At 59.5% G+C, this 26,237-nt stretch overlaps 2 protein-coding genes across 5 annotated transcripts; both read left to right on the top strand.

The window, feature by feature from the left end:
* The first annotated feature begins 3,711 nt into the window (after positions 1-3,711).
* EGR4 (early growth response 4) lies at positions 3,712-6,250 on the top strand. The gene is made up of 2 exons (XM_009472394.2): positions 3,712-4,063; positions 4,383-6,250. The coding sequence occupies exons 1-2, from the start codon at positions 3,925-3,927 to the stop codon at positions 5,708-5,710; spliced, it is 1,467 nt and encodes a 488-aa protein (XP_009470669.2). The 5' UTR covers positions 3,712-3,924; the 3' UTR covers positions 5,711-6,250.
* A 2,914-nt stretch (positions 6,251-9,164) lies between these two features.
* On the top strand, positions 9,165-26,006 carry FBXO41 (F-box protein 41). Of its 4 annotated transcripts, none has more exons than XM_009472393.2 (13): positions 9,165-9,709; positions 11,967-12,895; positions 15,553-15,763; positions 16,132-16,211; positions 16,340-16,650; positions 16,801-17,042; positions 17,456-17,571; positions 17,827-17,979; positions 20,030-20,125; positions 21,109-21,227; positions 21,455-21,613; positions 22,332-22,447; positions 23,749-26,006. In XM_009472393.2, exons 2-13 carry the CDS (start codon positions 12,174-12,176, stop codon positions 23,809-23,811), a joined length of 2,388 nt encoding a protein of 795 aa, XP_009470668.1. In that variant the 5' UTR covers positions 9,165-9,709; positions 11,967-12,173; the 3' UTR covers positions 23,812-26,006. The 4 variants fall into 4 exon arrangements, with proteins under 4 accessions (XP_009470668.1, XP_087592098.1, XP_087592096.1 ...); XM_087735972.1 differs by having other exon boundaries at positions 15,553-15,781; XM_087735970.1 differs by having other exon boundaries at positions 15,553-15,781; positions 16,340-17,042.
* Positions 26,007-26,237: the final 231 nt, after the last annotated feature.

Here is a 26,237-nt window from a genome sequence, read left to right as displayed (position 1 = left end):
GATTGCACGTGGCGTGGTGGGACGGTCAGGAGAAAGGTGACCCCTGGGAGCAAGCTGGCCCCTGGCTCTGCAGGGGAAACATCTGGGTGGATCAGCAGGAGCCAGCGAGGAGCTCGCCAAGGAAGCGCTCGCCCTGGCTGGCGGAGGCGGGCAGGCACCTGGGGACGGTGGCTTGTGCCAGCCGGTTCCAGATGGCAGGTGACTGGGGGAGTCCCGGGCTGGCAGCCTGCGCGCTGCGGCACGCTTGGAGGGCTGCAGTCCTGGGCGAGCTTGGGGGTGAGCTTGGGGCTGAGCAACCTGTGTCCTGTCAGAAAGCTCAGAGATGCCTTTCGGGCTCCCAGCATCACTGGAGAAAAACCCCTTCTTCCTTTGGGGTCATCATTTGCTGCCCCGCGGATTCTCCCACTGCAGGAAGGGTGTACGGAGGGAGCAGGAGCCCAAAGTCCTTCTGCTTGGGTGAACCTTTGCTGCGAGATGCCCTGTGGACACGCACGGGGCCACCACAGCGGCTTGCCAAAACACTTCAGTTCTTAAAGCCCTTAAGCAAAGCTTCACACAGCATCTCAGGGACCAGAAAAAGAGAGAGAGGACCCAAAAACCGGGAGCTCCGGTACCTCCCCGAGGTGCCTGCCTGCGGCAGGGGGGACCTGGCCGCTGCACGGATTTCCTCCCCGTATTTTTATGACGACACGTTTCACCCCAGGAAGGCTATCCCGCCTCCTCGCCAGCCAAGTCCCCCTTCTGGGAAGGGAAACGCTGTGCCAGCACCTGGTCCGGAGCTTGGCTTTAGTCATGGTCACGTTTTCCCATTACCTCATGCGTGGTGTCACCTCCACGGTCGGCGCTAACACAGCCACACTCCTCCCATGGAAATTGCCATCCAAGAGGATCGCTTTAGACTGCTTTTTTAATATAAGTGGGTCTCTATTTATTTAAAAGAAAAAAGCATTCATCCAGAGGAAGAGGACACATTAGACAGTACCTATACAGCCAGCCCTGTGTAGTCAGCAGCGCTCTCCCAGGCAGATGAGGCATATATAGGCCACGGGATAATTGTTTATTTTCTTGTCGCCACTATTTTAGGATCATCTCTGAGGACGAAGAGAGGTTTACGAGAGCTGCCTCTACCCTGCAGCAGTAGCAGGGGACCTTCCCATGGCACGTTAGGCTGGCATCGTATAAAAGGTGGGACAGTTTTTTCCATCTCCAGGAGAAAAGGAGCTGCTTGTCCTGGCAGCAGTTGTCCCAGGGATGTGCACGGCAGCAGGCAAGAGCAAGGATTTGGACTCCAGCTCAGAGACTGGAGGCCCTACACATCCTAAAGCCTGACTTCCCAGTTAAAGTGTGGCACAGCAAAATAAAATAAGAGTGACCAAGGTCTGATGGGTCCATCTGATGCAGCCAAGGAGAGGTGAAGAACACAGCAAGGACCCCTCTTGGTCGTATTCCCACCGGCATCCAGCAGATCCCCTAAGCAGCAGGTTGGGGTTGTGTTTTGTAGCCACAGGTGGACTATTTTGAACCTGTTTATCATCTTGGTCCCCATGATGTCCTGAAGCGCTGTGTTCCAGTTTCATCGAGCACTGCAGGGCCAAGTATTGCCTTTGGTTGGCCTGAAACCCACTTTCTGGCCATTGCACCAGGCTCCCCCCCAGCCCCTGTGAGATGAGAAACGGTGAATAATTGGATCCCACTCACCATTTCCACACTTTTGATAATTTTCTGGATCTCTCTCCATCCTCTCTTTTATTTCCAACCTGAACCTCACAGCTCATTCCCTGACACTCCCTGAATCACCAGCCCCGGCTTAATGCTTCTTTGCACCTCTTCGCCAGCGATCTCGGTGCATTTTGCAGAGGCAACGATGAGCAGCCTGCCCCCAACGTGGGGAAGCGCTGCTAGACACATTTCAGAGTGATTTGCCCAAGGTAAGGCAGTGAGTCATTGCTGGAGCCAGGAATAGCACGGAGCAGGGCCCCGCTTCAGCTGCTGCGCCCCGGCTCAAGCATCGCTTGGCCCCGTGGATGTGAATGCGGGCGCTGCTGCATGTCCCTAACGGTTCTGGCCTTCCAGCAAGGGCTGTAAGCACAGGGCTGCAGGGAAAACATGCAGGTAGGGGGGCCAGGGAGAGGACCCCTCCTCCTTTCTAGCTCCTCTGCACCCCGCAGCTTTCTCCTGCAGACCCCGTTGCGGAGGTAGCCTTCTCATCGGCCGCCTTGCCCTGAGAAACGGTGGGTTTGTACCTGCAAATATTTTTATAGATGTGTTTTGGAGTGGGCTCTGAACCCAACAGCCAGATTGCCCAGAGAAGACCTTCCCGTCCCCATCCAAACTGCCTGTGCTGGATGGCGGTGGCGATCCGCTCCCCAAAGCATCGCCGCTCGTCCAGGATCAGCTCCGAATCGATGTTGGAAATTTGGAAATCTCCAAACAACCAAGCAGGGAAAGCAACAGCCTCCAGCCTTGCTTCACCAGAGGCTTCACCCCATGGCAGCGGCTGGGGGGTCGGGAGGATGCTCAGGGTGGAAGCACTGCCAGGATCCTTCCGAATCACTGCTTGTGTTGAGTCTGCTCTTAAAACATCCCCCTTCGACGAGCCAGTGGGATCTGAGTATGGATCTGCCCTCTCCCAGCCCAAATCCGTGCCTATCGCACGCCGGCCTGGGTGGGAGCCATGAACTCGGATGACTGAAACACGGCGAGGGAGCTGGCCGCAGCGTTTGCCTTCTCTTTTTGGCCGCTCGCTTGCTCGCAGGAGGAGCCGGCATCCACTTCACAGCTCCAAATCAAAGCAAATACGAAATGCCAGCAGAAAGTATTGCAAAATCAAGCAGGGAAGGGGGGGGGGGGAGGGGGGGGAGAGCAAACCCAGCACCTTTCACGCTTCTAGAAGGAACAAGAGCAACAAAAGGCTTTCACAGGGAAAAAATAGCATAAGGCGAATAAGAGCCTGGGGAGATGTAAATCTGGAAGAACAGCAGCCCACGTTGGGAGGGGAGCCAAGGCCCCAGTGCATCGCTGCGGCGCAAGGGCCGGATCCGGAGGGGTGCCCAGCATCCCCCCCTCCCCACCCCAGCCGTGGGACCTGCAGGGGCAGAGCAGGACCTGGAGGAGAGCAAAGGCTGCCTGCACACGCTGGTGCTTGCACACACACGTCTGTGTGTGTGTGTGCGTGTGTGTGTGTGTGTGTGTGTGCGCGCACACGCGTGTGTTGCTGCCGAAGGTGTGATGGGGGGGGGATGCTGTGCACACACACACACAGAGCAGCAGCCGCGGGCCCTGCAGCGATTTGTTAAAAATATCACGATTATTAGTTAAAAATTGAGAAATGGAGGGGGGGGGGGGGAACACATAGAGGGAGAGAAAAGGGGGAGGGGAAGGGAGGGGGGAGGAGGAGGGAGGGGGCAGCGCGTCACGGGAGAGATTTCCTTATTGGGAGTCCCTAGCCTACATCCTGAGTCCATATATGGGCATTTACGTCACGGCAGCCTCACTGGGGACTCCAGAAATGGCTGCGGCGGAAGGTCGGAGCAGCCCCGCTGCAGCTATAAAGGGGGCGGCGGGGAGGGAGAGCCGGGCGTCCGCACGGGCTGCCGCTGCTGCCTGCCCCTGCCTGCCCCTGCCTGCGCCCCCGCCCCCGGCACAGCCCCCCCCCCCCCGCCCCCTCCGGGGCACTGCACCCCCCGGATCGCTCCCGGCAGCCGGCCCGAGCATCACCCGCATCGCCCCAAGCACCCCCGAGCATCTTCCAGATCGCCCCAAGCACCCCGGAGCAGCACTCGGATTGCCCCAAGCACCCCCGAGCATCGCCCAGACGGTCCCTGGCACCTACCCCGGGCATCCCCCGGCTCGCCCCCAGCATCCCCCGGCTCGCCCCCAGCATCCCCTGGCTCGCCCCAGCCCGGCTCCACCGCTCCAGGGGAAATGCTCAACGTTATGGATTTCTCCTGCCCGGATCCGCTTTACTCCAAGTACGAGGAAAGCTGCGAGATGAAAACCGGAGACCTGCAGGGCTTGGGGCAGCCTGAGCAGCAACTTCTGGCAGAGGCCGATTTCCTCGGAGGTAATGGCAGGGGGGATGAGGGACCCCACTGGGAATGATAGCTCCAGCCGGGAATTGGGCATCTCCCCTCTGCCCCCAGCCTGCTCCCAGCCCCTGGCTGTGGGTTCAACAGTCCCCCCGCTAGCGCAGGGTGGGGGTCCTGGGGGTGCTGCTGGGGAAGGGGGGTGAAGCCCAGGGCTCCCTGTGTGGTCCCGGGGACCCGGCTAGGACGGGGACCTCGCAGTGACGCAACATCAGCATCCCGCTGTTCCCCCGTATCCCGCCCCCCCATCCCCGCATCCCTCCGTCCCTCTAACCGCCGTCCCCTCTGCCTCCCCAGGTGAGCTGCTGGGCGCCCCGATGAGCGGCGGGGCGGTGGATTACTCCCTCCTGGGCAGCCAGCCCTCCCCTTCGCTCAGCTACACCGGCAGCTTCTTCATCAAGGCGGTACCGGAGCATCCCCAGGACCAGGAATCCCTCTTCAACCTGATGTCGGGGATCCTGGGCATCTCCCCCTTCGCCTCCTCCGAGGGCCACCAAAGGCACCCGGACGCTCTTTACCCTTGTCCCGAGGTGGCTCAGAGCCAGCTGGACCTTTACGCCGCCTGCCAGCCCGAAATGAACGGATCCACCCAAGCCCCCTTCCCGGAGCAGGGCTACGGTGGCTTCCCCACGGCAGAGGGTGCACAGCCCCTCCAGGCACAACCCGCCTTGGGAAACACCTCGCAGTGCTTCTTCCAGCCCAAGCTCCTGGACACCAAGCAGGACATCAAGCTGCCCTCTGGTTCCCCACCCCTGGACAAGTTTAAAGCCTCCTGCGCCCAGTGGGAGCCCGTCACCCAGCATCAGGCCTACTTGCCCGCCGGCTACCATTCTCCCGAAGCCTTCCCGGCTGGGGAGAGCAGCCAGGGGCTGTTCCACCCGCTGGGCTCCAAGATGGAGAGCGTTTTGTCCGTCAGCTGCCAGTCGGAGCTCGGCAGCCTGGCGGAGGACGCTGCCTGCTTCGGCACCCATCTGGGCTTCGGCTGCGAGCCAGAAAACTTCCCGGCCCGCGGGGACTTTGCCGACACCAAGATCCACAACCTCCCTCCTCCATTAATGCCGGAGTTCGACGCCTCCTTGGCCCAGCCCGAAGTCCTGCCGGGTCTGATGAGCTCTGCCGAGCTCCTCCATCCTCACCCCTCGCCCTCTGTCCCCCCCACGGACTTTTTGGGCCACCCCACCTCTTCCTCCATCCCTTCCCTGCTGCCCACCAACCCTCCTGCCTTGGCCGAGCCCAAAAAGAAGACCCGCCGGACCAAGTGCTCTTCCAAATGCTTCTGCCCGAAACCCCACGAGAAGGCTTTCGCCTGCCCGGTGGAGAACTGCATCCGCAGCTTCGCCCGCTCGGATGAGCTCAACAGGCACCTCCGCATCCATACGGGCCACAAACCCTTCCAGTGCCGCATCTGCCTGAGGAACTTCAGCCGCAGCGACCACCTCACCACCCACATCCGCACCCACACCGGCGAGAAGCCCTTCTCCTGCGACACCTGCGGCCGCCGCTTCGCCAGGAGCGACGAGAAGAAACGTCACAGCAAGGTCCACCTGAAGCAGAAAGCCCGGACGGAGGAGAAGCTCAAAGGTTTGGGTTTCTTCTCGGTGGGTCTCTCCTTCGGGACACTGTGAAGCCCCAACCTGAGCGCTGGGAGACGGCGTTTCCCGAGGTCCCCTGAGCATCTCACGGGAGAGCCGGGGTGGGAATATCCTCCTGGGGTGGCCCCGGAGAAGATGACGGCAGATCGGGCCGTGCCGGGGAGGAGAAGGGCACGCCGGAGGCAGAGGCGATGCTGCGGCGCTGGACCACTGGCTGCGGAGGAGGGATGTGGCAGCTCCGGCCACCCGGAGCCATCTCCAAACTGCAGGGACTGAATCATTTTTACAGCTCCTATTCCAAGGAGGGGGGGAAAAAAAAACATGTACAGAAAGAAATCCCCACCGAGATGGGTTTTTTATGTACCCAAACCCACGGACATTCTGCGTTTGTAGTGACCTGACTCTGATTTCCAGCACTTTACGCGGAGCTGCCGAGCGGTTATTTACCGGCCGGCACGGTCGGGGGCTGCGGCTGCACCGGTCCTTTCTCCCGAGGGAGAGAGATACCGCCGGGCTCCGGCAACCGGTGCGTAATGGTCCCTTTGGAAAGGTGATGTCGTTATTATTATTATTATTATTTTCCTGTTTGTAGAAAAAAAAAATCTATCAGGAATATTAGAAAACTGTGTCTATTTTTCTAATTAAAGATTTGAGCTAATCTAAGACCTTGGTGGGGTTGCTCTCTGCCTTTCAGTCCCCTATAGCAGGCGACGCCGGTGGTATTTCTGTTGCGGTTTTGACCTCTCGCTGCTGCGTATGGGGAAAAAAGTGCTTAAATAATTAGCAGGGAGAGAAAAATCAATCAGTGCAGCGGGTGGGTTGGCAACCCCCCTCCCGAGCATCCCCAAATCCTCAGGGTGGGTGGCTCAGCCCGGGAGAAGGGTCTTGTCCTGGGAAGGGATCCCTGTTCCCCGCCGATGGATCCCCCTCTGAAAAGGGGGACGTGGCTCCGGGTTTATTCCGATGGGGCTGAGCCCTGGAGGGATCTGCCCTACTTGGATCCAGAGCCGCTGGCTCCGCTGGGGGGACCCCAAAGTCCAGCCCAGAGCCCCCACCCTGGGCTCCTGGTCCCCCGTGGGCTGTGGGTGCCCTGCGCACCCCGGCAGGCTTCACCCGCAAGAAACGGGGTGAAATACAGCTCCGCTCCCCGTCTTCAACCTGGCACAGCCCCGGGGCTGGAGGAGATCCAGGCACCATCAGGCAGGCAGGATGCGGCCCCCTGCGAAGCTGGGGGGGCTGTTGGCTCCCTCCCTTTCGGCGTTTGAGCTGCCGAGAGATGCCTTTTCCCTTCTCCTGGGACAGCCAGTAGCCGGATGGCTCAGGAGGAGATTTTGCAGCCTGGAAAAGTGCTGCTGATAGCAGAGCCTTCCTCCTCCAGCAGTTAAGAATCACCCAAAACCATATATCCCCCCAAATCTCATCCTTCTAACAGGAGATGCTCACTCGGATGGGGCATGCCGGTCTTTGGTTTTAATTAATGGGGAGGAGAAGACACCTGTGGGAATGGAGCGGGGCACGGCCCTGGCTTGGGGCTCGGCGATCGCCATCAGCACTCAGGCATTTTGGGGATATTGGCCTTTTCTTGCAGAGGGGGAAACTGAGGCAGGGAAGGGGCACTGAGCATGGCTGCAAATCTGCTCTCTCTGACAGATTTTGGCCCCTCCACCAGCCCTGGAGAGGGGGGATCTGCCCCCCACCTGTGTTATGGAGGAGGGAGGTCTCCTTCCCCAGGTGTCCTCATGTCCCCCAGCCTTTTGCTGACATGTGGGCTGGAGCACCCTGGGGCTAAACCCCAGTTATCCCATTATCCTGGCAAAATCCACTGCCTGGCACCAAGCTTGCCATGGGGTGGGAGAACCCCGTGGAGATGGGGTGGGAAGCTGAGCAGGGGACATGGGGTCCCCTGAGCAGGGAGGGGATGAGGGAAGGGGCCAGAAGGAAACCTGGTTGAGGAGGAAATCCTAAATGTCCCCTTGGACCTGTCCCTAAGAGCTCACACCTGGGATGGCACCCAAGGGTGCTCGTGCCCCTCGGGTGGGCACCCACTGGCCCCAAGCACTGCCGGCCCCAGCAGCCAAACCATCCCACATATGCGAGAGCCTGATCTGGAGCAAGGACCTCTCCGTGGGGTGCGGGTGACCCCAGGCACCAGGAAAAACCCTTACTCTTGGGGGACACCCCAGATATTGTCAATAAGGACCTCAGCACCCAGGTTTCCTTCAGGACGAGGCGTCTTTTGGGCACCTCTCCGCGGGACGTCAGCTCTCGCCGGGCAGCGAACAGCCCTGCTTTCCCCCGCGCCGCTGGCCATGCATGATGCATGAGGCCTTTATTAATACCCCTCCGAAAGGGCATCTATTATTGATGCTGAGTCTGAAAGCTCTGCGAAGGCATCCGGGCTCGAGCCTTTGCCCTCTGCTCCCGCGGCCGGCGCTGTCGAGGGAGGAGGGCACCCACCGCGGCGGCTGGGTGCAGCTGCTTCTGGGGTGGGATGGGACTGAGCACCGTGCTTGCGTTTTCAGGAGAGGAGGAGCGGTTGCACCCCAAAATGTGGGGGTGATGGGGACAACCATTCCCCCCCAGGCTGGCAGCAGCCTGGTCCCAACGCTGCCGCCTTTCCCTGTGTCCACACCAGAGACAAGCAAACACGTCAGTGCTGGATGCCATCAGCGCTGGGGGCCAAGCTGGGGTGCTCGGGGACTGGGTCAGGACCAAGTCAGGGATTAAGCCACGGTGATCGGGGTCCAGATCAGGACCAAGACAGGGACCAAGTCAGGGCGCTCAGGAACTGTATCAGGACCAAACTGGAGACCAAGCCAGGCTGGTCAGGGACTGGATCAGGACCAAGTCAGGGATTAAGCCAGGGTGATCGGGGACCAGATCAGGACCAAACCAGGGACCAAGCCAAGGTGCTTGGGAACTGTACCAGGATCAAGCTGGGGACCAAGCTGGGGTGCTTGGGAACTGGATCAGGACCAAGCCAGGGATTAAGCCAGGGTGACTGGGGACCAGATCAGGACCAAGCCAGGGATTGATCCAGGGTGCTTGTGGACCAGCTGGGGACCAAGTCGGGGTGCTCAGGGAGCAGAACAGGACCAAGCCAGGGTGCTCAGGGAGCAGAATAGGACCAAGCTGGGGTGCTCAGGGACTGGATCAGGACCAAGCCAGGGTCCTTGCAACTGTGGGTCCAGCCCAGGATGGGGAAGGAGCAATGCAGGTGCCCAGGCTCAGCCACACACGCCACATGGGCTGCCCCCCCGGGGGGGATGCTCTGGGGTGACTCCAGCTGGGAGCCTGCCAGGGGCCGGGGCTTCACTGGTGGGGGCAAGGGTGGCACTGGGGAGCCGGGGAGAGGCAGGATGAGGCCGGCGGGCTGCCGCATGGCAGCAAGGCCCAGCGAGGGCCCGCGGTGTTCGTGGGGAGACAGGCAGAGGGAGCTGTGAAGGAGGAAAGCAGCAGAGAGAAACAGTCCGGGCTCAGGCTGCAAAGGAGGAGGAGGAGGCGGCTGCTAGCGCTCGCCCTCCCTCCTTCCCTCCATCCCTCCATCCCTCCATCCCTCCCTCTCTCGCCCCTGCCTTCACCATGCGTAGCCCCCCCTGAGCCCCGCAGCTCCCCGGGGACCCGCCGTCCCCAGGGTGCCCAGCAGCCCTCGCCCTCCCACCAACCCAGCGGGGCCTTCGGCCTCTGCCCCCCTTCCTCCTCCTCCCGCAGCCACCACCCTCCCTCCTTCCCCAGGGCCTGGCTGGCATGGAGGTGCTGGCCGCAGGGAGCCGGATGCTTCCCGTGGCTCCTGCCTCCTCTTCAGGCTTCATCCCTCCTGCCCAGCATCCCTCCTCTCCGACAAAGCCCTGAGCCGCTCAGCAGCCGCCTCCTTTGTGCACCGGAGCGGGGTGTGCGCGCTCCGTCCCCCACCCCGTAGCCCCCCGGTTCGCTCCGCTCGCTCGGCGGGGACGGTGGCGGCCGGCGGGGAAGCGGGAGAGATGCTGCCCTCGTCGGAGGAGCCAAGCGCAGGAGGTCGGCGGCGAGAAGCAGGTATGGGGCGAAGCGGGATGCTGCGCTGGGAGGCGGTGGCTTGGCCCCAGGCTGCTCCTCATCCAGGGTCCCCAGGGAGCAGGGGGACGCAGCAGGGACAAAGCCACTGCCAGGAGGTGAGGAGGGACCCTCTGCTCCTTGCTCCAGGTGCTGGGGGGTCAGATGCACCCCGGCTTTTCATACCCACCTCCCACAAGCCCCCCACGCCTCGTCCCCAGCCACCCTCACCCACCGCGGTGCCCCCACCCCGCTCCTTCCCACCCCACTGCCATCGCAGCCTCAGCCGGGGAAGGATGGGGACCAGCACACGGCACCGGCAGCATCTGCCACCCCGGCAGCAGCCGCCACCGCCACCCCTCTTCTCCATCCCCCTCTTCCCTCTTCAACCAGGCAGAGGAGCTGCCTGCTGGTAATATTTTTTTCTTGGGGGGGGGGGGGGAGAAAAAATGTTAAACAATGCGAAGAAAGGATCCATGATGAATCGCAGGTAGCGGCGCCGAAGCAGCCCGGGGATGGGTTTCACCCGCTGCTGCAATTTCCCGGCTCCGGATGCCTGTGGGCTTTATTAGCGTGGCCGCAGTAGTAATGACTCCGCTAATAATTTCCTTAAATCCTGGTTGTTGTTAGTGGGGGTGGGAAGGAGCCGAGGTTTTGTGGTCAGGGTAGGACCTGCCCAGGACAGGGACTGGGTGATGGGTGCATTCGGACCCACCTGGGCCAGATCCTGCCTTAGCTTACGGCTGGGAAATACGGACCGAGGCTGATCGGGTACCCCGGGAGACGCAGGCAGGGAGCCAGGCCTGAGCTATCGGTGGCACGATGCTGTGGCCCCATCCCTACAATGGAAAAGCGCTTTCTCATCCCATCGGCAGCAACCGAAGTTGCCGGCGGTGCTTTGTGTTTGCCAGGTTTGGGCCAGGCTGGTGCCGGTGGTTGCCCAGGCAGGGTTAACGTGCGAGGGTGTGTTTTGTAACGACCCCAAAACACAGCCAGGCAGTTCCAGAAATCCTCCCAGCACATCTTACTTTTATTTTTTGCATGGATTGCTTGCCTTCACTGATTTTTCCCTGAAAAATGGTTTCCCAAACCTCGTGGCCCGGTTGTGCCCTCCGAGGGAGGTGCTGAGCCGCAGGGGATGCTGCCCTGGGGATGAGCACGATGGAGGCTTCGGTGACGGTTTCGCACTCACTGCATGGCGGTTGTGGGGCGCACAGGGGCTCAGAGAGGTTTTAAGGTGATGGGAAGAGCCCTTTGTGGGATATTGCAGAGAGACGAGCGAGAGATGCTCCCACCCATGGGTGCCCTCGGTGCTTTGGGGTGAAAGCATTGCAGCAACCCACCCCCATGTGTGCTTGTGCCTCCGAGGCTGGATTTTTGCTGGGATTATCCCATTTCACAAGGGTGGGGTTTTTTCCCCCCTGATGTCTTGGAGGGGTTTGTGAATGGGGGATAAACCAGGTCCCCACAGGGACCCTCACTTGCCCAGGCTTGGGAAGCCACTGGGTCCTCTATATCACCGGCATGGGGGGTCCCACAGCCCCGGAGGGGATCAGCGATGAGACCTGATGGTTACGGTGAGGGGCTGGAGAAGTAACTAATCCTGCTGCAAGGCTGTGCAGGCTGATTTAGCAGGACTGGGTCACCCTTTGCTTGGAGGAAGTGGCTCTGCATCCTTCCCAGACAGAGGGATGCTCCTGGGGCCTGGAGACCCCTGGCACTGCAGGGGCTCATGGTGGCTGGGCAAGAAAGCACATGGGTCACCCCTCTGTAGCAAGCTCAGGGCAGATGGAGAGAGATTTCTCATGGCTTGTCCACCATCCTGATGACAGTACTCCTCCTAAATGGTTGTGAACCTTCCCAATGGTTGTGCACCTTCCCAAGGGGTGGGGGACCTTCCCAAGGGCTGTGGATCTTCCCAAGGGTTGTGGGTCTTCCCAAAGGTTGTGGGTCTTCCCAAGGGTTGTGGGTCTTCCCAAGGTCTGTCGATCTTCCCAAGGTCTGTGGATCTTCCCAAAGGTTGTGGGTCTTCCCGAGAGCTGTGTACATTCCCAAGGGCTGTGCACATTCCCAAGGGCTGTGCACATTCCCAAGGGTTGTGCACCTTCTTGAGCATTGTGCACCCTCCCAAGGGCCGTGCATGAGTGGGAGGAACATGGGAGGGGAGGACGGAGGCAGAGGGGGGAACAAGAAGAAGGACCAAGGAGGGACTTCTGGGGACCAGCCGTCCCTGTATCAGTAACCCCCCTATCTCTTCCAGCGCCTGGCACCGGCCGATGCTGACATCCCTCCCGGAACTGCCGGACCCCCTGCTTCCATCCCAGGGCTCTCACCCCACCATGCCCCAGCGGAGCCGTGGTCCCACCACCCAGGGCTCCCCAACCCATCCCACGTGCCACCGGTCCATCCATCCCGCGCCATGAGCGGGGCCGTGCGGTTCCCCTGGGTCCGGGCGCGTAGCTGAGGGATGGCCTCGCTGGACCTGCCCTACCGGTGTCCGCGGTGCGGGGAGCACAAGCGCTTCCGCAGCCTCTCCTCGCTGCGGGCGCACCTGGAGTACAACCACACCTATGAGACCCTCTACGTCCTCTCCAAGACCAACAGCATCTGCGATGCCGCCGTCTTCCCCCTGGCCCCCGACGGGGCCCTGCTGACTCCAGCCACCCGGCGGGACTACTTTGAGAGCACCTCCTTCCAAGGCAAGGACCAACGCTTCTCCTGCGACCTCGTCCCTGCTGAGGAGCTGGAGCCAGCTCCGTCCTCCTCCCCTACGCCCCGCTATGTCCACGAGATCGAGATCCCCCTGACGGAGATCTTCACCCGGGGCAAAGCTGTGGCACCGGCCCCTGTGCCACCGGCCACTATGGACTCTGCCTATGAGGAAGGCTTGGCCCGCCTGAAGATCCGCGCCTTTGAGAAGTTGGAGGTGGACAAGCGGCTGGAGAAGCTGACGGAGGAGGTGGAGCAGAAGATCGCCTCGCAGGTGGGCCGGCTGCAGGTGGAGCTGGACCGCAAGAGCTCGGAGCTGGAGAAGGCCAAGCAGGAGAGCCTGCGGCTCAGCCGGGAGAAGCAGGAGCTGGAGGACCGGGCATCCGAGCTGTCCCGCCAGGTGGACGTCAGTGTGGAGATGCTGGCCTCCCTCAAGCAGGACCTGGTGCAGAAGGAGCAGGAGCTCACCCGCAAGCAACAGTGAGTCCTTTGCTCTCTCTCCCAGCTGCAGGGTGGGGGGAAATCGGTCTGCAATGGCAGGCCTGAGGAGCCCACGACCATCACCAAACCCTCAGACACAAACCCTCCTAGGGCACAATCCCCTCAGCAATGCCCATTAGCATCATTGCTCATCAGGTTTTGCATCTTCCCCCACATGGGCAGTGTCCACATAGACCTGAGCCTCTCCATGTCTATGACCAAGCTGGGTCACGTCATGTCAGACCTTGTCCCAGAGCCACCAGTGCCCCCAGGGCATGGCCAGACTGGGGATGCACGTGGCCATCCTGCTGTCCTGCCAAAGAACGTGGTGGTGGCCAGGTTGCTGCAGCCCATCTCTAGTACCAAAGGGTGTTCCCCCAAAGCCAGGGCTGGGTCATCCCCTCTGGCTCCACCGCTGTGTTGTCCAGCCCTATACAACCTGAGCAATCCCATTGATCTGTCCCATGGTCATAAACATGAGAGCGGCCACCTTGGCCATGCCTAATTCAGGGTTTTTCTCCCAGAAGGAGGGTGGGATAGCCCAAGCAGTATGACCTCCATTTGCTGCTAGGACCATGGCACTGTCATCCTCATTTTCATCCCGTGTTCCCCACTCAACACCCCCTTCCCACCCCAGCGCCGTGCCTGAGTTTCCCTCCAATCAAGCATTGGCTCATTTTGCCCATCGGTGTGGCTCAAGCAAACTAGACCTTGGTCCTCAGGAGTTTCCTAGCAAAGCTGGAGGCCACTACGGGGTCCAGAAAGTCAGTGAGGAGCAGGTTAGTGGGGGCCAGTCATGGTTGTGCTGGGCTGGGAGCACTGGTGGGATTCCTCAAGGACTTGTCTTGATCCCCACCATTGTCAGCATGTTCATTAATGACTTTGACTCCGAAATAATGACTAAGACAGGGTGGACAGAGGGTGACCAATGGGTCAAACACATCTTGTTCGATCCATGGTGGAGCCTGGACACCGTTACCACCTGAGAACCTGGTTTTATGCCCCAAAACTACCTCCTGGTCCTCCCTTTCCTTAGAGAAACCCTCCTGCCCCTTGACAGTCCCCATCGGTCCCCAGACTCCTCCAGCCAGAATGACAAAATCCCTTGCCAGGTTGCAGAGAGAGCATGGGAAGAGCTGATGAAAAGAGATGGTTTTTTTTCCTAGATGTGGGGAAATCATCGGAAACCATTTTCCTCGGCAAAGCCAGTTTCACCCTTCCCCAAGAACAAAACATGGCCCAGGACATTTCCCAGCTCTGAAACACCACGAGGCCATTGTCCCCATGGGAGGCTTTTTTTTTTTTTTCCACCCGGTCCACCGGAATGAGAGAGATGCAGGTGATAACCATCAGCATCACCTTACACCCGCCGAGCCAGCGCCCCATTTGCCTTCCAAATCTCCGGGGGCCCCTCACCAGGAGCCTTCCCAAATCGTTACCGGGGAGCTTCCAAGCTCGCCCTGCAAATGGCAGGTTTGGGGGCAATTAATTGGTAATTAAATGGCAATTAATAAGCAGCAAGAGGAATTATGTCGCTAAGGGCTGCCCCCTCCTTTTCCTTCGTGCTCCTGTGCAGACTGGTGCATGGTCGGGTATGCACAGTCGGGTGTGCATGGTCAGGTGTGTGCAGTCAGGTGTGCACAAGACAGGCATGCAGAGCGATGTTTGTGCATCTGCAGGAGTTCGTGGATGCTGAGTGAAGGTGTGAGAGCAGTTGTGCACGTGTGTGTGCACCATCAACCGTGCTGGTTGTGCATGTGTCCAACTGTATGTGTATCTGGGGGGGGTGTGCACGTGCGTGCTCGTGATGCTGCCTGTGCACGTGTGCCGGTTGTGTCTGGCTGTGTGTGTGTGTCGGCGGGTATGTCTGCATTTGTGTTTTCATGGTGCTTGTGTGTGTAAGGGCGGCTCTGCGCGTGCCTGCGGTGCACTTGTGGGTGTGCACGACGGCTGTGCGCGTGTGCCAGCCTGGGTGTACATGTGTGCGCTCACGGGGCGCGTGCATTTGCAGGGGTGCGATGGCTGCACATGTTTTCGGGACGTGTGCGGTCATGGGGGTGTGACGGCTGCGTGTGCCTGTGTGCGCACACCCATGTTTTTGGGAAGCGGATGAGGTCGGCGGGTGCGTGTGTGCCAGGGCACACACGTGTGCGGGGCGGGATGGGGCCACCTCGGGTCGCTCAGCTGCTGGCACGCTCCACCCCAGAGCTGGCTCCATTTCAGGGATGACATCTTCAGGCTGCTCTTAACGTTTTTCCTTTAAGTCTGCCCGAAATGAGGCAAAGTACCACTGCCATCCTCCTCCGTCATCCCGCCGCACCATCCTCCTCCTCCTCCTCCCTCCGCTCCATCTCTCTCAGGGGCCTGACCCCAGTCCTGGGAGCGATGTACATCCCAGCAAAGGTGCTGGGGATGTCATCCCCCCCAAAACAAGGTGGCCACCTCCACCCTGCGTGCCAGGAGCACCCCTTGGTCCTTGCTCTGCCCCGAACCATGCCCAGGAGCCGTCTGGGCTGGCACAGATCCAAATCAGGCTGACGATGGACCAGTTTGGATGCACACCAGCATCTTTGACCCCCAGCCCAACAGGGATGGAGGTGCTTAACAGGGACGGGTGGCAAAGGATCGGGGTGTCACCCACTGCTCCCTCCACACAGGGAGGTGCTGCAGATCGACCAGTTTCTGAAGGAGACGGCCGCCCGCGAGGCCAACGCCAAGGTCCGCCTCCAGCACTTCATCGAGGAGCTGCTGGACCGGGCGGACCGGGCCGAGAAGCAGCTCCAGATCATCAGCAGCAGCTGCGGCACCACCCCAAACGGCAGCCTGGGACGCTGCGGCACGCCAGGGGCCAAGGCCGCCGGCCGACTGGTACCTCCGCGGGCACAGGCACGGGCAACCCAGTGGCTTCGGGCATGCACCCATGTGGCTTCTCTGATGACTGCAAAGGGTTGAGCGGGGAGGTGTAGGGACCCTCATCTCATTCCTGTGGGGAAATGGATAATCCTGGGTGGGGGATCCCAAAGAAAAGTTGCTTCTCAGTGGGTCTATACTTCCACGGCAAATGTGGGCAAGGCGATGGGGCAATGCTGGAGATGCTCTTCTGCATCTCACTTGGGTATTGCCTCTCCCCAAAACGCAGCTGGCACTGGGTGGGTAATCAGGGTCATCTCCCTTGGCTGCACCACCCACATTTTGGGTTTTGCCATGTTGGCTCCTCTTGTCTCATCTCCCCACAGAGAGACCGGCACCCGGGGCCGGGGGCGGCCGTGCATGGTCCTTATGGTGTGTCCAACCAGCGCTCCTCCTCCAGCACCGGGTGAGTCCCCTATCAGTGCTGCCTGTTCAGGACTTTAATAGGATGCTCATTTTTTGGCGGGCTAGGAGCTGACAGGAAGGGGATGCACACCCCGGCAAGCACTGAGGTTGGGCATCCCCGTCCCCCAGGGCCTCAAGTCGGGCGAAAGCCGTGTCACAGAGCTCGGGCTGCTACGACAGCGACAGCGCAGAGCCGTGCCCCACCGATGACACCGCTGACGGGCATCCCTACCCGGCGCGGGACAGCGCCCGGGGCTCAGGGCTGCGCCGGCAAGCCATCCAAAACTGGCACCGCCGGCCCTACCGCAACAGCACCGAGGGCGAGGAGGGCGACGTCTCCGACGTGGGCTCCCGCACCACCGAGTCGGAGGCCGAGGGCTGGGAGCCAGATGCACCTGGATCCGCAGCATCCCGACCCGCGGGCAGCTGCCGGCTGACGGGTGAGACCGCACTGGGCTCTTCTGGTGGGGTGGGAGGACGGGGAGGCTGGAAGGTGGGGGACGGGGATGGCTCCTCGGCTCTGCGAGGAGCATCCCTTCCCTGCTGTCCTCCCCGACCACCAGTGGCAACTGAGGGTGGGTGTCCCACAGCCAGGACGGAGGGGGCCGGGGGCAAGGTGGGCCGGCTGGAGAGGGGCAGCCCGGGCCACTCCAGCGAGGTGATCAGCCCTGAGATCCTCAAGATGCGGGCGGCTCTTTTCTGCATCTTCACCTACCTGGACACCAAGACCCTGCTGCGGGCAGCCGAGGTGTGCAAGGACTGGAAATTCGTAGCCCGGCACCCGGCTGTGTGGACACGGGTGCTGCTGGAGAACGCCAGGGTGTCCTCCAAGGTACCAGGGATGGGGATGGCACTGCCCAGGGCGAGACCTTTCTTCCAGAAAGCTGAAGCTGTGCAAGCACCTCACTTGTGTTGCTGGTCATGCCATTATGGTCACGGGAACATGGGTGCACACACCTGTGTGCTTGCACCAGCGGCTGGATGCGTTGCACATTCACACGTGCATGAGCTCACATGCGCACATGTTTTCACAAGCTTTTTGTGGTCACACCTGTGATTTTATTGCACACACTCTTGCATGACCTCCTATGAGCATTTTCACATATTTATGGTCTGTGTGTGCATGCAGAAATGCCTGTGTGTGTGCATGTGTCTGTACAGATCTGCCCAAAGACAGCCAGGGACAGGTGGCATGGGGCATGGTGAGGGTGTCCCCCTCGGTGACGGCCACCCCTCTCCCCCCAGTTCCTGGCCATGCTGTCTCAGTGGTGCACCCAGATGCACTCCCTCACCCTCCAAAACCTCAAGCCGCGCCAGCGAGGGAAGAAGGAGAGCAAGGAGGACTACATGAAGAGCACGCGGTGAGTCCCCGTGTCCCCGGCACCTCCTCCCACAGCCGGAGCCACTGGTCCTCAGGGATGACGATGCTCCATGAGCCCCAACATCCCGTTTCCACTGATGGACGTTCATTGCATGCCAGCTCCTGCTGTGGGTTTTGGGCGTCCTGGAGCCACGAGACCCCCCGGGACATGTCACCCTCCTGGGGTGGCCGCGGGGTGGCCATGGAGAGTGTGAGCGTGGGCGCCCAGGCCTGACCCTGCCTCCCTCCCCGGCAGGGGCTGCCTGGAAGCCGGGCTGGAGTCCCTGCTGAAGGCGACGGGCAGCAACCTGCTCATCCTCCGCATCTCGCACTGCCCCAACGTCCTGACGGATCGCTCGCTCTGGCTGGCCAGCTGCTACTGCCGGGCCCTGCAGGCTGTCACGTACCGGTAAGGCTGGTCACCAGCTTCCCCCCCTTGCCCACAGGGACCGTGTGGTTCCCTGGCTGGGAGAAGGCTGGGAACTTCCACGGGATGTGCTGGGACTCCTCTGATGCCCATCCCCATTCCCTGTCAGAAGGCAGCCCGTCTGGCCAGGTGCGAAGGACCCACCTTTCATGTCCCCAGCCCAGCAGCAGCCCCAGTGTCCAGTGTCCCCCCTGCAAGCTGTCCTTGCAACTCTCATCCTCTTCTGACATGTTCCCATGCAGATGTTTCCCTTCCAGCTCCATTCCCGCCATTCTGATCTCACCCCAGCTGGAGGCGTGACCGGGGTCTTGGTATGGGGACGCTGCTTTATGTTAGAGAAGGGTGAAGAAGATGGGCACCAACACCGGGGCCCAGTGAGGTCCCACCTGACTGTCACACCCTGACGAAGGCTTCTAATGGGGAGAAGAGACCTCGGGGTCCTTCTGTGCTGGGAGGGAGGAACAGCACTGCCACAGGATTGCTAAGACCCAACTTGGAGACCTTGCCCAAGAGCAAGGACACAAGGCCCATGATGGTGTAGGTCCTGGAGGAGGTCACAGGTCCTGGAGGAGATCACTGACTCCTCCTTGGTCTTGGCCACCTTCCAAAGAGGCTCTGCCTCCCATGGAGACAGGATTTAGCTTTCCTACACTCTCAAGGAGGATGGTCCTTGCTCCACTGTGCCCTGCAGACGACCACTTCAGCCCCTGCATCCATTTCACCTGCAGCCAATGGGTGTCCTCATCCAGCCCAGGAGGGAGAATCCTTCAGGTGGGAAAGCACACCCCGCCAGCTCCTCCACATTGAACCAAGCAACAGCTCTGATCTGGGGATCCCACACCCTGAGGCAGGCCGGTGCTGCCAGGTTTAACCCAAAGACTCCTCCATCGGCCCTTCCAAGGGTGTTAGAGCAAGCCCAAGCGCTCCTGGCACGTTGCTAACCTGTGACTCTGACTCATGCTCTAATTAACCCACCGCGCTCACAAGGGGCTCTTGGCAAGCATCTTCAGTGGAGACGCGTGAAATGCTCAAGATAACACCCAACACTTATTTTTAGGCTTGCCTGAAGTTTTGAAGTAGGTCATTTAGAGTTAGGAAGTGCAGCCTCGGTCTTCGGGAGGAACCCAGTGCAGTGAAGCAGCCGGGGGCCTCTGTCTGGGCTGGTAGCATCAGGACGATGCTCTCTGACATCTCTCCTCCATTGACTCGGTGCAGGGAGCCGACGGCATCAGCGAAAGCTCCTCTGAGCCAGTGGCACAAATGCCGGGTGGGCAGGCAGCGTGGCTGCGCCTGATCAGTGCCATGACTCATGATAAACCTACACCTCCACGAATCCAGCAGCATCCCATGAGATCTGTTTTGATACCTCCAAAAACACCAAGGAGGAGCCCACAGCAAGCTTCTGCAGCAACATTTGGCCAACAGCCACCTACAATTGTGGTGGCACAACTGCAGAGCCGGTACAGAGGCCATGGAACAGCCACTACCCTTGGCTGGAAATTACCACCAATCAGCTGAAATGTCCAAATGTCCTTTCCACCTCCCGACACCTTCCCCATCCAGGCTGGGCAGGTGGCAAGTGAAACCAACCCAGTGGGATCTGCAGGGATGTTATATTTGCTCTGCAAAGGGTACACGACCTGGCAGTCCAGTCTCAGTTCAATCATCTGCCACATTTGCATTTGGAAGACTTCTGCCTTCACCTTCAACCTCACCTTCCACCATCAACCTCACCTTCAGCCCTTAGCTCATCTTCAGTCTCACCTTCAGCCTCACCTTCAACCTCACCTTCTTCCATTTTTCTTGACCTTGCACATCTGTAGGCACAATTCCAGATCGAAACGCCTTCAGTCTTCCTGCATGGGTTGGTGTTGGGACTGTCTGGTTCATGGGCAGATCGTGGGTTATAAATAATGACCAGATTTGTACCTCCAGGTGCAGAGAGATGTAGCAGCATGGAGGCTGCAGACACAGCCCCTGGGGCAGCATCGCTGCCGGTGGGGGCCACCACGTGTCCTCTGTGTTGTTCCAGGAGCTCTACGGACCCCGTGGGTCATGAAGTCATCTGGGCCCTTGGAGCAGGTTGCAGGGACATCATCTCCCTCCAGGTCGCACCTCTGCATCCGTGGTAAGAGTCATGCTAGGAGGAGGCCAGGCTGAGTGTGAGGGACACCACTGGGCTGGAAAGAAATTGGGTGCCAGATCCAGATTTGCTTGGCGGGGGGTCCTCGTGGGATGAGCAGCAATCCTGGAGGCCAGTTTGGGGGACTGGGAGCTCAGCCCCATCCCTCCCTGCGAAGACTGGGAGCTGTTGGGTGCAGGCACCTCCCTGCCAAGCCGGGAATGTTTCTGGCGAGGCTGCTAACACCAGAGATGAAAGGGGAGCCATGATGGGTCTGGTAGGCGATGCTGAACATCAAACGCTTGTCTGAGCTCCTCACTGCTCATATAACAGCAGCTCTGAAGGGCCTGGATGTTTTTAAAAGGGTGTCGAGTTGCTGTTTAGGGAGATGACTGCAGTTCCTCTTGCTTTGGAAAAGCATTTTGGGGGTGTGAAGGTGGTGGTGGATCTCCGTCCCACAACATCTGGGTGCTGAGGAGTTCATGGCTCACAGAGCAGGGCACTTGGCTCCTCACCTCCATGCCATGGGGCTGCCTCCTGGGCATTTCTTCGTGTCCTGGGAGGTTTGTTGCAATGTCATGTCCCCCGTCAGCCTGGATTGAGGTGTACAGAAGGGGATGTCTCTTGGCAGAAGCTGGATGTCAAGTCCCCGAGGGCTTGTTTCTTCCCTGGGGGAAACACTACATGGCATGTAGGCTTCTGCACCTGAGCTAGAGGTCCAGATCTCCAAAGGTGGAGGGTTTGGGGCAGAGGGACTCCACTGAGTGCATGAACCTGCCCTGTCCTGGTTGCAGCACAGCCCAGGGTGGTTGCTCAGATGGAGGCATCTGCTCTGGAGACACCTCCTTGCAGCGTGGCGACCCCCGGGTCGGTGGGGTGGGAGAGGTCCCAATCCCACACCACTTGCAGGAGCGCTCGTGAGGGGCTGGGGGGTGGGGGGAGAGCTTTTCTGCCAGCTCTCCCCAGCTCTTCCTTCTTCATCTCCCCAGCCAGCAGCCGACGCGTTTCAGCAACCGTTGCCTTCAGATGATCGGCCGGTGCTGGCCGCACCTGCGGGCGCTGGGCGTTGGAGGGGCAGGCTGCGGCGTCCAGGGACTGGCGTCCTTAGGTAGGCATCTCTCCTCTGATGGGACAAGGAGAAGGGGACCTTGCTGGAGGCAGGGTATACCCCTAGGAAATGCCCCATGGGGATCTCAGTGGAGAAGCCCACCCCAAGGACCATGGGTGCACCCTGCCCCTCCTTGCTGCCACCCATCCCTCCTCCCACCCCATTCCCATTGGCTGCCCTCATCCCTTCCCCGTGGGGTGCTGATGGCGGGTGCTCTGTCCTTCCAGCCCGAAACTGCATGCGGCTTCAGGTCCTGGAGCTGGACCACGTGGCGGAGATCAACCAGGAGGTTGCGGCGGAGATGTGCCGAGAGGGGCTGAAGGGGCTGGAGATGCTGGTGCTGACCTCCACGCCGGTCACCCCCAAAGCCCTGCTGCACTTCAACAGTGAGTAGCAATGCTGGGAGGGGGAGTGCATAGCATGGTCCATTGACCAAAAAGCCACCAGATATCCAGATCCATGAACCAGACCCTGCCTTCCAGCCCCACCCACAGGAACCCACTGACAACACTGGAAGGTGCTGGGAGCTCCGTGGTGGAAGGTTTCTAAGAGGGGATCCAACAGCCCCATGCCAAGGATGGGCTGATCTTGCCTTGGGCCATAGGGAGGATAGAGACACTCCCTCCATGCTCTCCCCAGTATCATCGAGGCCTCAATGTCTGTGACACACCTGAGGTTCACCCAGGTGTATCTGAGGTTGGAGTCACGCCATTTACCAAAGCCATTTGCCAGGACAGCAGTTCCAGGGGGAAAGAGGTCTGTGGCCAGCAGGAGGGTCTGTTTGAGGTGCCATTCCTGGTGGTCATGGGACATGTGACCGTGGTTGGACTTGATGGGAACCCACCCCTCTGGGTGCAAGAGTAAGCGTTTCCCAAGGAAGCGGTAGGACTGCTGATTTGTGATAGGACAATCAGGGACCATCTCGTAGACCACCGTCCTCCCTACAGAGGTTTGGTCACCAAGGGCGGGTCTCCTCCATCTTGAGGTTTCCCCAAATGCATAAGGCTTTGAGGAGCACTGGGTGGGTTTTAGGGTCCATCCTGGTGGCGGGGAGGCTAGCTCCCCACCAGGTATGGCGAGGCCAGGCGGTATCTCTGCTCCCAGGTGTGTGCCGGAACCTGAAGTCCATCGTCGTGCAGGTGGGCATTGTGGACTACTTCAAGGAGCCCCACAGCCCTGAAGCCAAGAAGATGTTTGAAGAAATGGTGAACAAACTCCAGGTAAAGGATGCCATTCCCAGATCACCCGTGTGTTACCACTCTCGTGTCCCCATGAGGTCTGAGGACAAATTCTTGCCCACCACTGAAGTTCCTCAGTAGAGACCATTTTAGCTCACTAGGGACATCCAGAAGGCTCGCTGTCCTTCAGACACACATGCCCCAAAGGCTAAAACAAGATCTAACATGCTGTGATTCCTTCCCATAGCTTTAACCAGGACTGCTTCTCTGTGGGTCTCTTCCCCGGGGACAGAAAAGGGCTGTTGCCTCCTTTGCAGGGCCACTTACTTGCCAGAGTGATTTAAAATCCACCCATAAAAGCAGAAATAGGGTTAATTTTAGTTAGGCTGAGTTGCAGACCTTGCTTAGCTTGTGATGCTCAAGCAAGGCTTGGGCTGTCCTTGGTCTGTTCAGGGTCTCCAAGGCAGACATCTCCATCCATGTCCAAGGGGAAAAATAGGTGCCTCCCTTTCATTTCATCCCCTGGTTGACTTCATCCTGCAGCAGGTTGGGCTCCCATGGGGGTGTACGGTGAAACTCCTGTGAGGTGCAAAGCAGAACTTGGGGACAGAGGCCCACCAGTGCAGTCGGATGGGTCAGAAGGCTCATGCAGTTCCTGCTCCACTGCCAAGCCCTGGCATGGGAACAACAGCAGGCAGTGAGACAAACCCACGTCCATCCCCAGGCTGGGGGTCACCTTCAGAGAAGAGCCATTTCGGAAGGGCTTTCCTTGCATGGCCGCCCATCACCGTGCTTTGCAAATCCCACCTGCCCCTGCAAGCTGCGCCAGGGCAGGTTTAGGTTGGATATTAGGAAAAACTTCTTCCCCGAAAGGGCTGTCAGGCCCTGGCCCAGGCTGCCCAGGGCAGGGGCTGAGTCCCCACCCCTGGAGATATTTAAAAGCCGGGTAGATGTGGTGCTTAGGGACATGGTTTAGTGGTGGCCTTGGCAGTGCTGGGTTAACGGTTGGACTTGATGATCTTAAGGGTCTTTTCCAACCTAAATGATTCTGTGATTCTACATTGATGTCATCTGCCCCAAACTACTGCTCTCCTCTGGAAATGGTGTTTTTAACCAAGCAGAAACCAAATCCAGAGCTAGATTCAAGGGCATGGGATTAAGAGGCATTGAGCCAGTCCTGCAAGGAAGCCAAATCCCCATGGGATGCGGTGGTGGGGATGGGACCAGAGCGAACCTCTTCCCATGGTGGGGATTCGAGATGTCCTCTCCTCTCTCTTGCTCACCCTGTGGGGCAGCAAGGCTGCCAGGTCCTGCACCGACCATGCTCCCTGCTCCTCTTCCAGGCCCTGAGGAAAAGACCCGGCTTCTCCAAGATTTTACACATCAAAGTGGAAGGAGGCTGTTAGACCTTCAGGGAACCACAAAGCACATTCCCTCCTCTGCCCGGCGGAGCCAGAGGCCCCGTGAAACCAAACCCACCATCCGCTGCTCATCCGTTGCCGGACCTGGAGCGCGGAGACGCTGGACCATGCACAAAAGAACCCAAACTCTTGCAGGCCTTAGTGACTGGCAGCCGGTGCTCATCCCCGGGGCCAGCTCGCGGGTGAGAAGGTGCTACTTAAGGAAATTTTTCAGCTGCCCAAAGAGGCAGGGCTACGCTCTTTCCCAGGAGGGAAGATAGCTTTGAACCCCCCGCAGCTGCTCATTGCCAAGGATCCTTGTTTGGGGAATGTCTTTTTCTTCGAACTCTCTTTCTGGGGGTTTTTTTGGCCGTTTGATGGTGTGGGAGCTGAGGATGGCTCAGCACATCCCTGTGGGTTCTTTGCAGAATGCTGGGCTCAGCGTCGCTGCGTCATGGCTGGACCGTCCCCGTCCTCTCCGTGGCTGGTGGAGGTGGGAAGGGGCCGTTCCTCCAGAGGAAACGGTGCCCAGCATTCCTGCAGGTTTTCCGCTTGTTTTCATTTCATTTGTTTAACAGAGGGGCACCCAAACCTGGGTAAATACTGCCCAGAAACCAGCAGCCACCACAGCACAAGCCCAGATGGCAGAGCTGCATCTCGGGAGCTGTAGGAGCCAGAAGACACCAGGAGAGATGGTTGATCTTCCAGAGGTTTCCAGCCTCACCTCCCTCTCCACCCAAACCTTTCTGCCAAGGCAATAAACCATCTCCAAAATCCTCGTCCACCAGGAAACACGGGTCATGCTTCTGTCCCCACCAACATCCACCACCCGCTCAGGCTTCTTCTGGAGCGAGTTGTCCCATGCGGAGAGAGGGACTGGCAGGGGACACCCATGTTTGCCATCTCATCGCCTTCCCAAGCAGCCTGAAGGAGAAACCCTGGCCCAATTGTCCTGAAATCCAAAGCTGCTGGTGAAGACACCAACCCAACTGCCCTGGTAGATCCCTTCTATGGCCACGGCTGTTTTTTTAATTCTGCTTTTTTCTTCTGGCTGTCTTCTGCCTGCAAGGACATCATCCCCACCAAAATACCCTTCTTTTTCCAAAGGAAAAGGCTTTAGAAAGGCATCCAGCAGGGTCAGGTGTCTCCATCCTCCACCCTGGGGAGAAGGTGCCCACGCCATGGGGAACACCCATCACAGCACTGCCAGCAGCAGGGACATACCGGCCTTAACCGCAGCCCCCTGCCACCCCGAGCCCCAGCCAGGCATGCTTGGGCCCGGCATGCTGAGCCGAGAGGAGCCGACTGGGAAAAGCAGATTTGTGGGATTTGTCCTCTTCTCTAGACCATCGTTGGCGGTTTCGGTGCCTGTTGGCCAGCATGGCTGCGAGGAGACAGCCCTTCCCAGGGCATCTCCCCTTCCTCCAGCCCTCCCAGGGTGATGGGCTGCCGTGGAGCATCCCCCCAGGAGGGAGAAGGCTGCAGACCCATCCTGGTACTACCTTCCTCATCCACGTCACGAGAGCTGCAGACCTCAGCCGTGGGCTCCCAGCATGCTGGCAACCCATGGACACCTCGACAGACTATTCCAGATCACTGAAGCTGGTGGTGGGCTGGAGGCAGCTCCTGGGTCTCCAACCCCAGAAGGCACCTCAGGAGACCATTTCATCCACCCCTCGTCCTGTCTACGCCGTCTCCTCTGAAGCAGGGTAGGGTTTTTTGGCTATAACCCCCCATTTGAAGCAGCTCCGTTCCCCCGCTGCCTGCAGCTTTCCAGGAGAAGGCTGTTCCCCATATGCACAAAATTTGGGAGCCCAAAAAAAAATGCCTGCGAGAAACTACTGCGTCCCACCATGCCCCCATGGGCAGCATTGGATGAGCTCCCCGGCACCGGGGACGAGCTCCCCGCTGTGGGTTTACCTCCACCCCGGGGAGGCTGGGACACGCGTAACCCAGGGGCAAGAGGAGCAAGGGATGCCCCGACCAGCAAAAAAACCCACCCAGCAAAGCTACACCCCCCCCCGGGGACCCCCTGGCCACCATCCCATGAGTGTGGTCCCAGAGGAGATGTCACCATTCGAAACAGCGCAAAGACTTGCAAAATTCCCTTAAAAAAACAAAGTAAGTATTTATTTCTATAAAGAAAAGAAGGAAAAAAAAAAAAGATTTTAAAGGAAAATTATATACTCAGCATGTTTATACACTCTATGCTTAAAGACTATCGTGTTGGAGAGTCGTGTCTGAAGACTGAAGGTGGCTGCTCTGGGTTTGCTGCTAGCCCGTGCCCGGCTCCTCCGGGCCATGGGGAAGGCGAGGACGGGGTGATGGAAAGCAGGGGGAGATGCTGAGGACTCTTGGAGAAACCTTCTGTGCTCGCCAGCGAGGCCGAAGCGGCTGCTGGTGGCCGCGGTGGCTGTGTCTGCTGGTGGCCG

This window comes from Nipponia nippon, unplaced genomic scaffold (assembly GCF_047370975.1).
Source record: "Nipponia nippon isolate SJK-2023a ecotype South Korea unplaced genomic scaffold, ASM4737097v1 scaffold_6, whole genome shotgun sequence".
Lineage (NCBI taxonomy): Eukaryota > Metazoa > Chordata > Aves > Pelecaniformes > Threskiornithidae > Nipponia > Nipponia nippon.
Note: the sequence above shows the minus strand (reverse complement) of the source record. Positions and strands in the feature narration are given on the sequence as shown.

What these genes read in the sequence shown, in the direction of transcription:
- EGR4 (XM_009472394.2), top strand. Translation starts at nt 3,925, where the DNA reads ATGCTCAACGTTATGGATTTCTCCTGCCCGGATCCGCTTTACTCCAAG. An exon ending in AGAGGCCGATTTCCTCGGAG is followed by an intron (nt 4,064 to 4,382) that starts GTAATGGCAGGG and finishes CTGCCTCCCCAG; the next exon opens with GTGAGCTGCTGGGCGCCCCG.
- FBXO41 (XM_087735970.1), top strand. Translation starts at nt 12,174, where the DNA reads ATGGCCTCGCTGGACCTGCCCTACCGGTGTCCGCGGTGCGGGGAGCAC. An exon ending in GTCGCACCTCTGCATCCGTG is followed by an intron (nt 20,126 to 21,108) that starts GTAAGAGTCATG and finishes TCATCTCCCCAG; the next exon opens with CCAGCAGCCGACGCGTTTCA. An exon ending in AAATGGTGAACAAACTCCAG is followed by an intron (nt 22,448 to 23,748) that starts GTAAAGGATGCC and finishes CTCCTCTTCCAG; the next exon opens with GCCCTGAGGAAAAGACCCGG.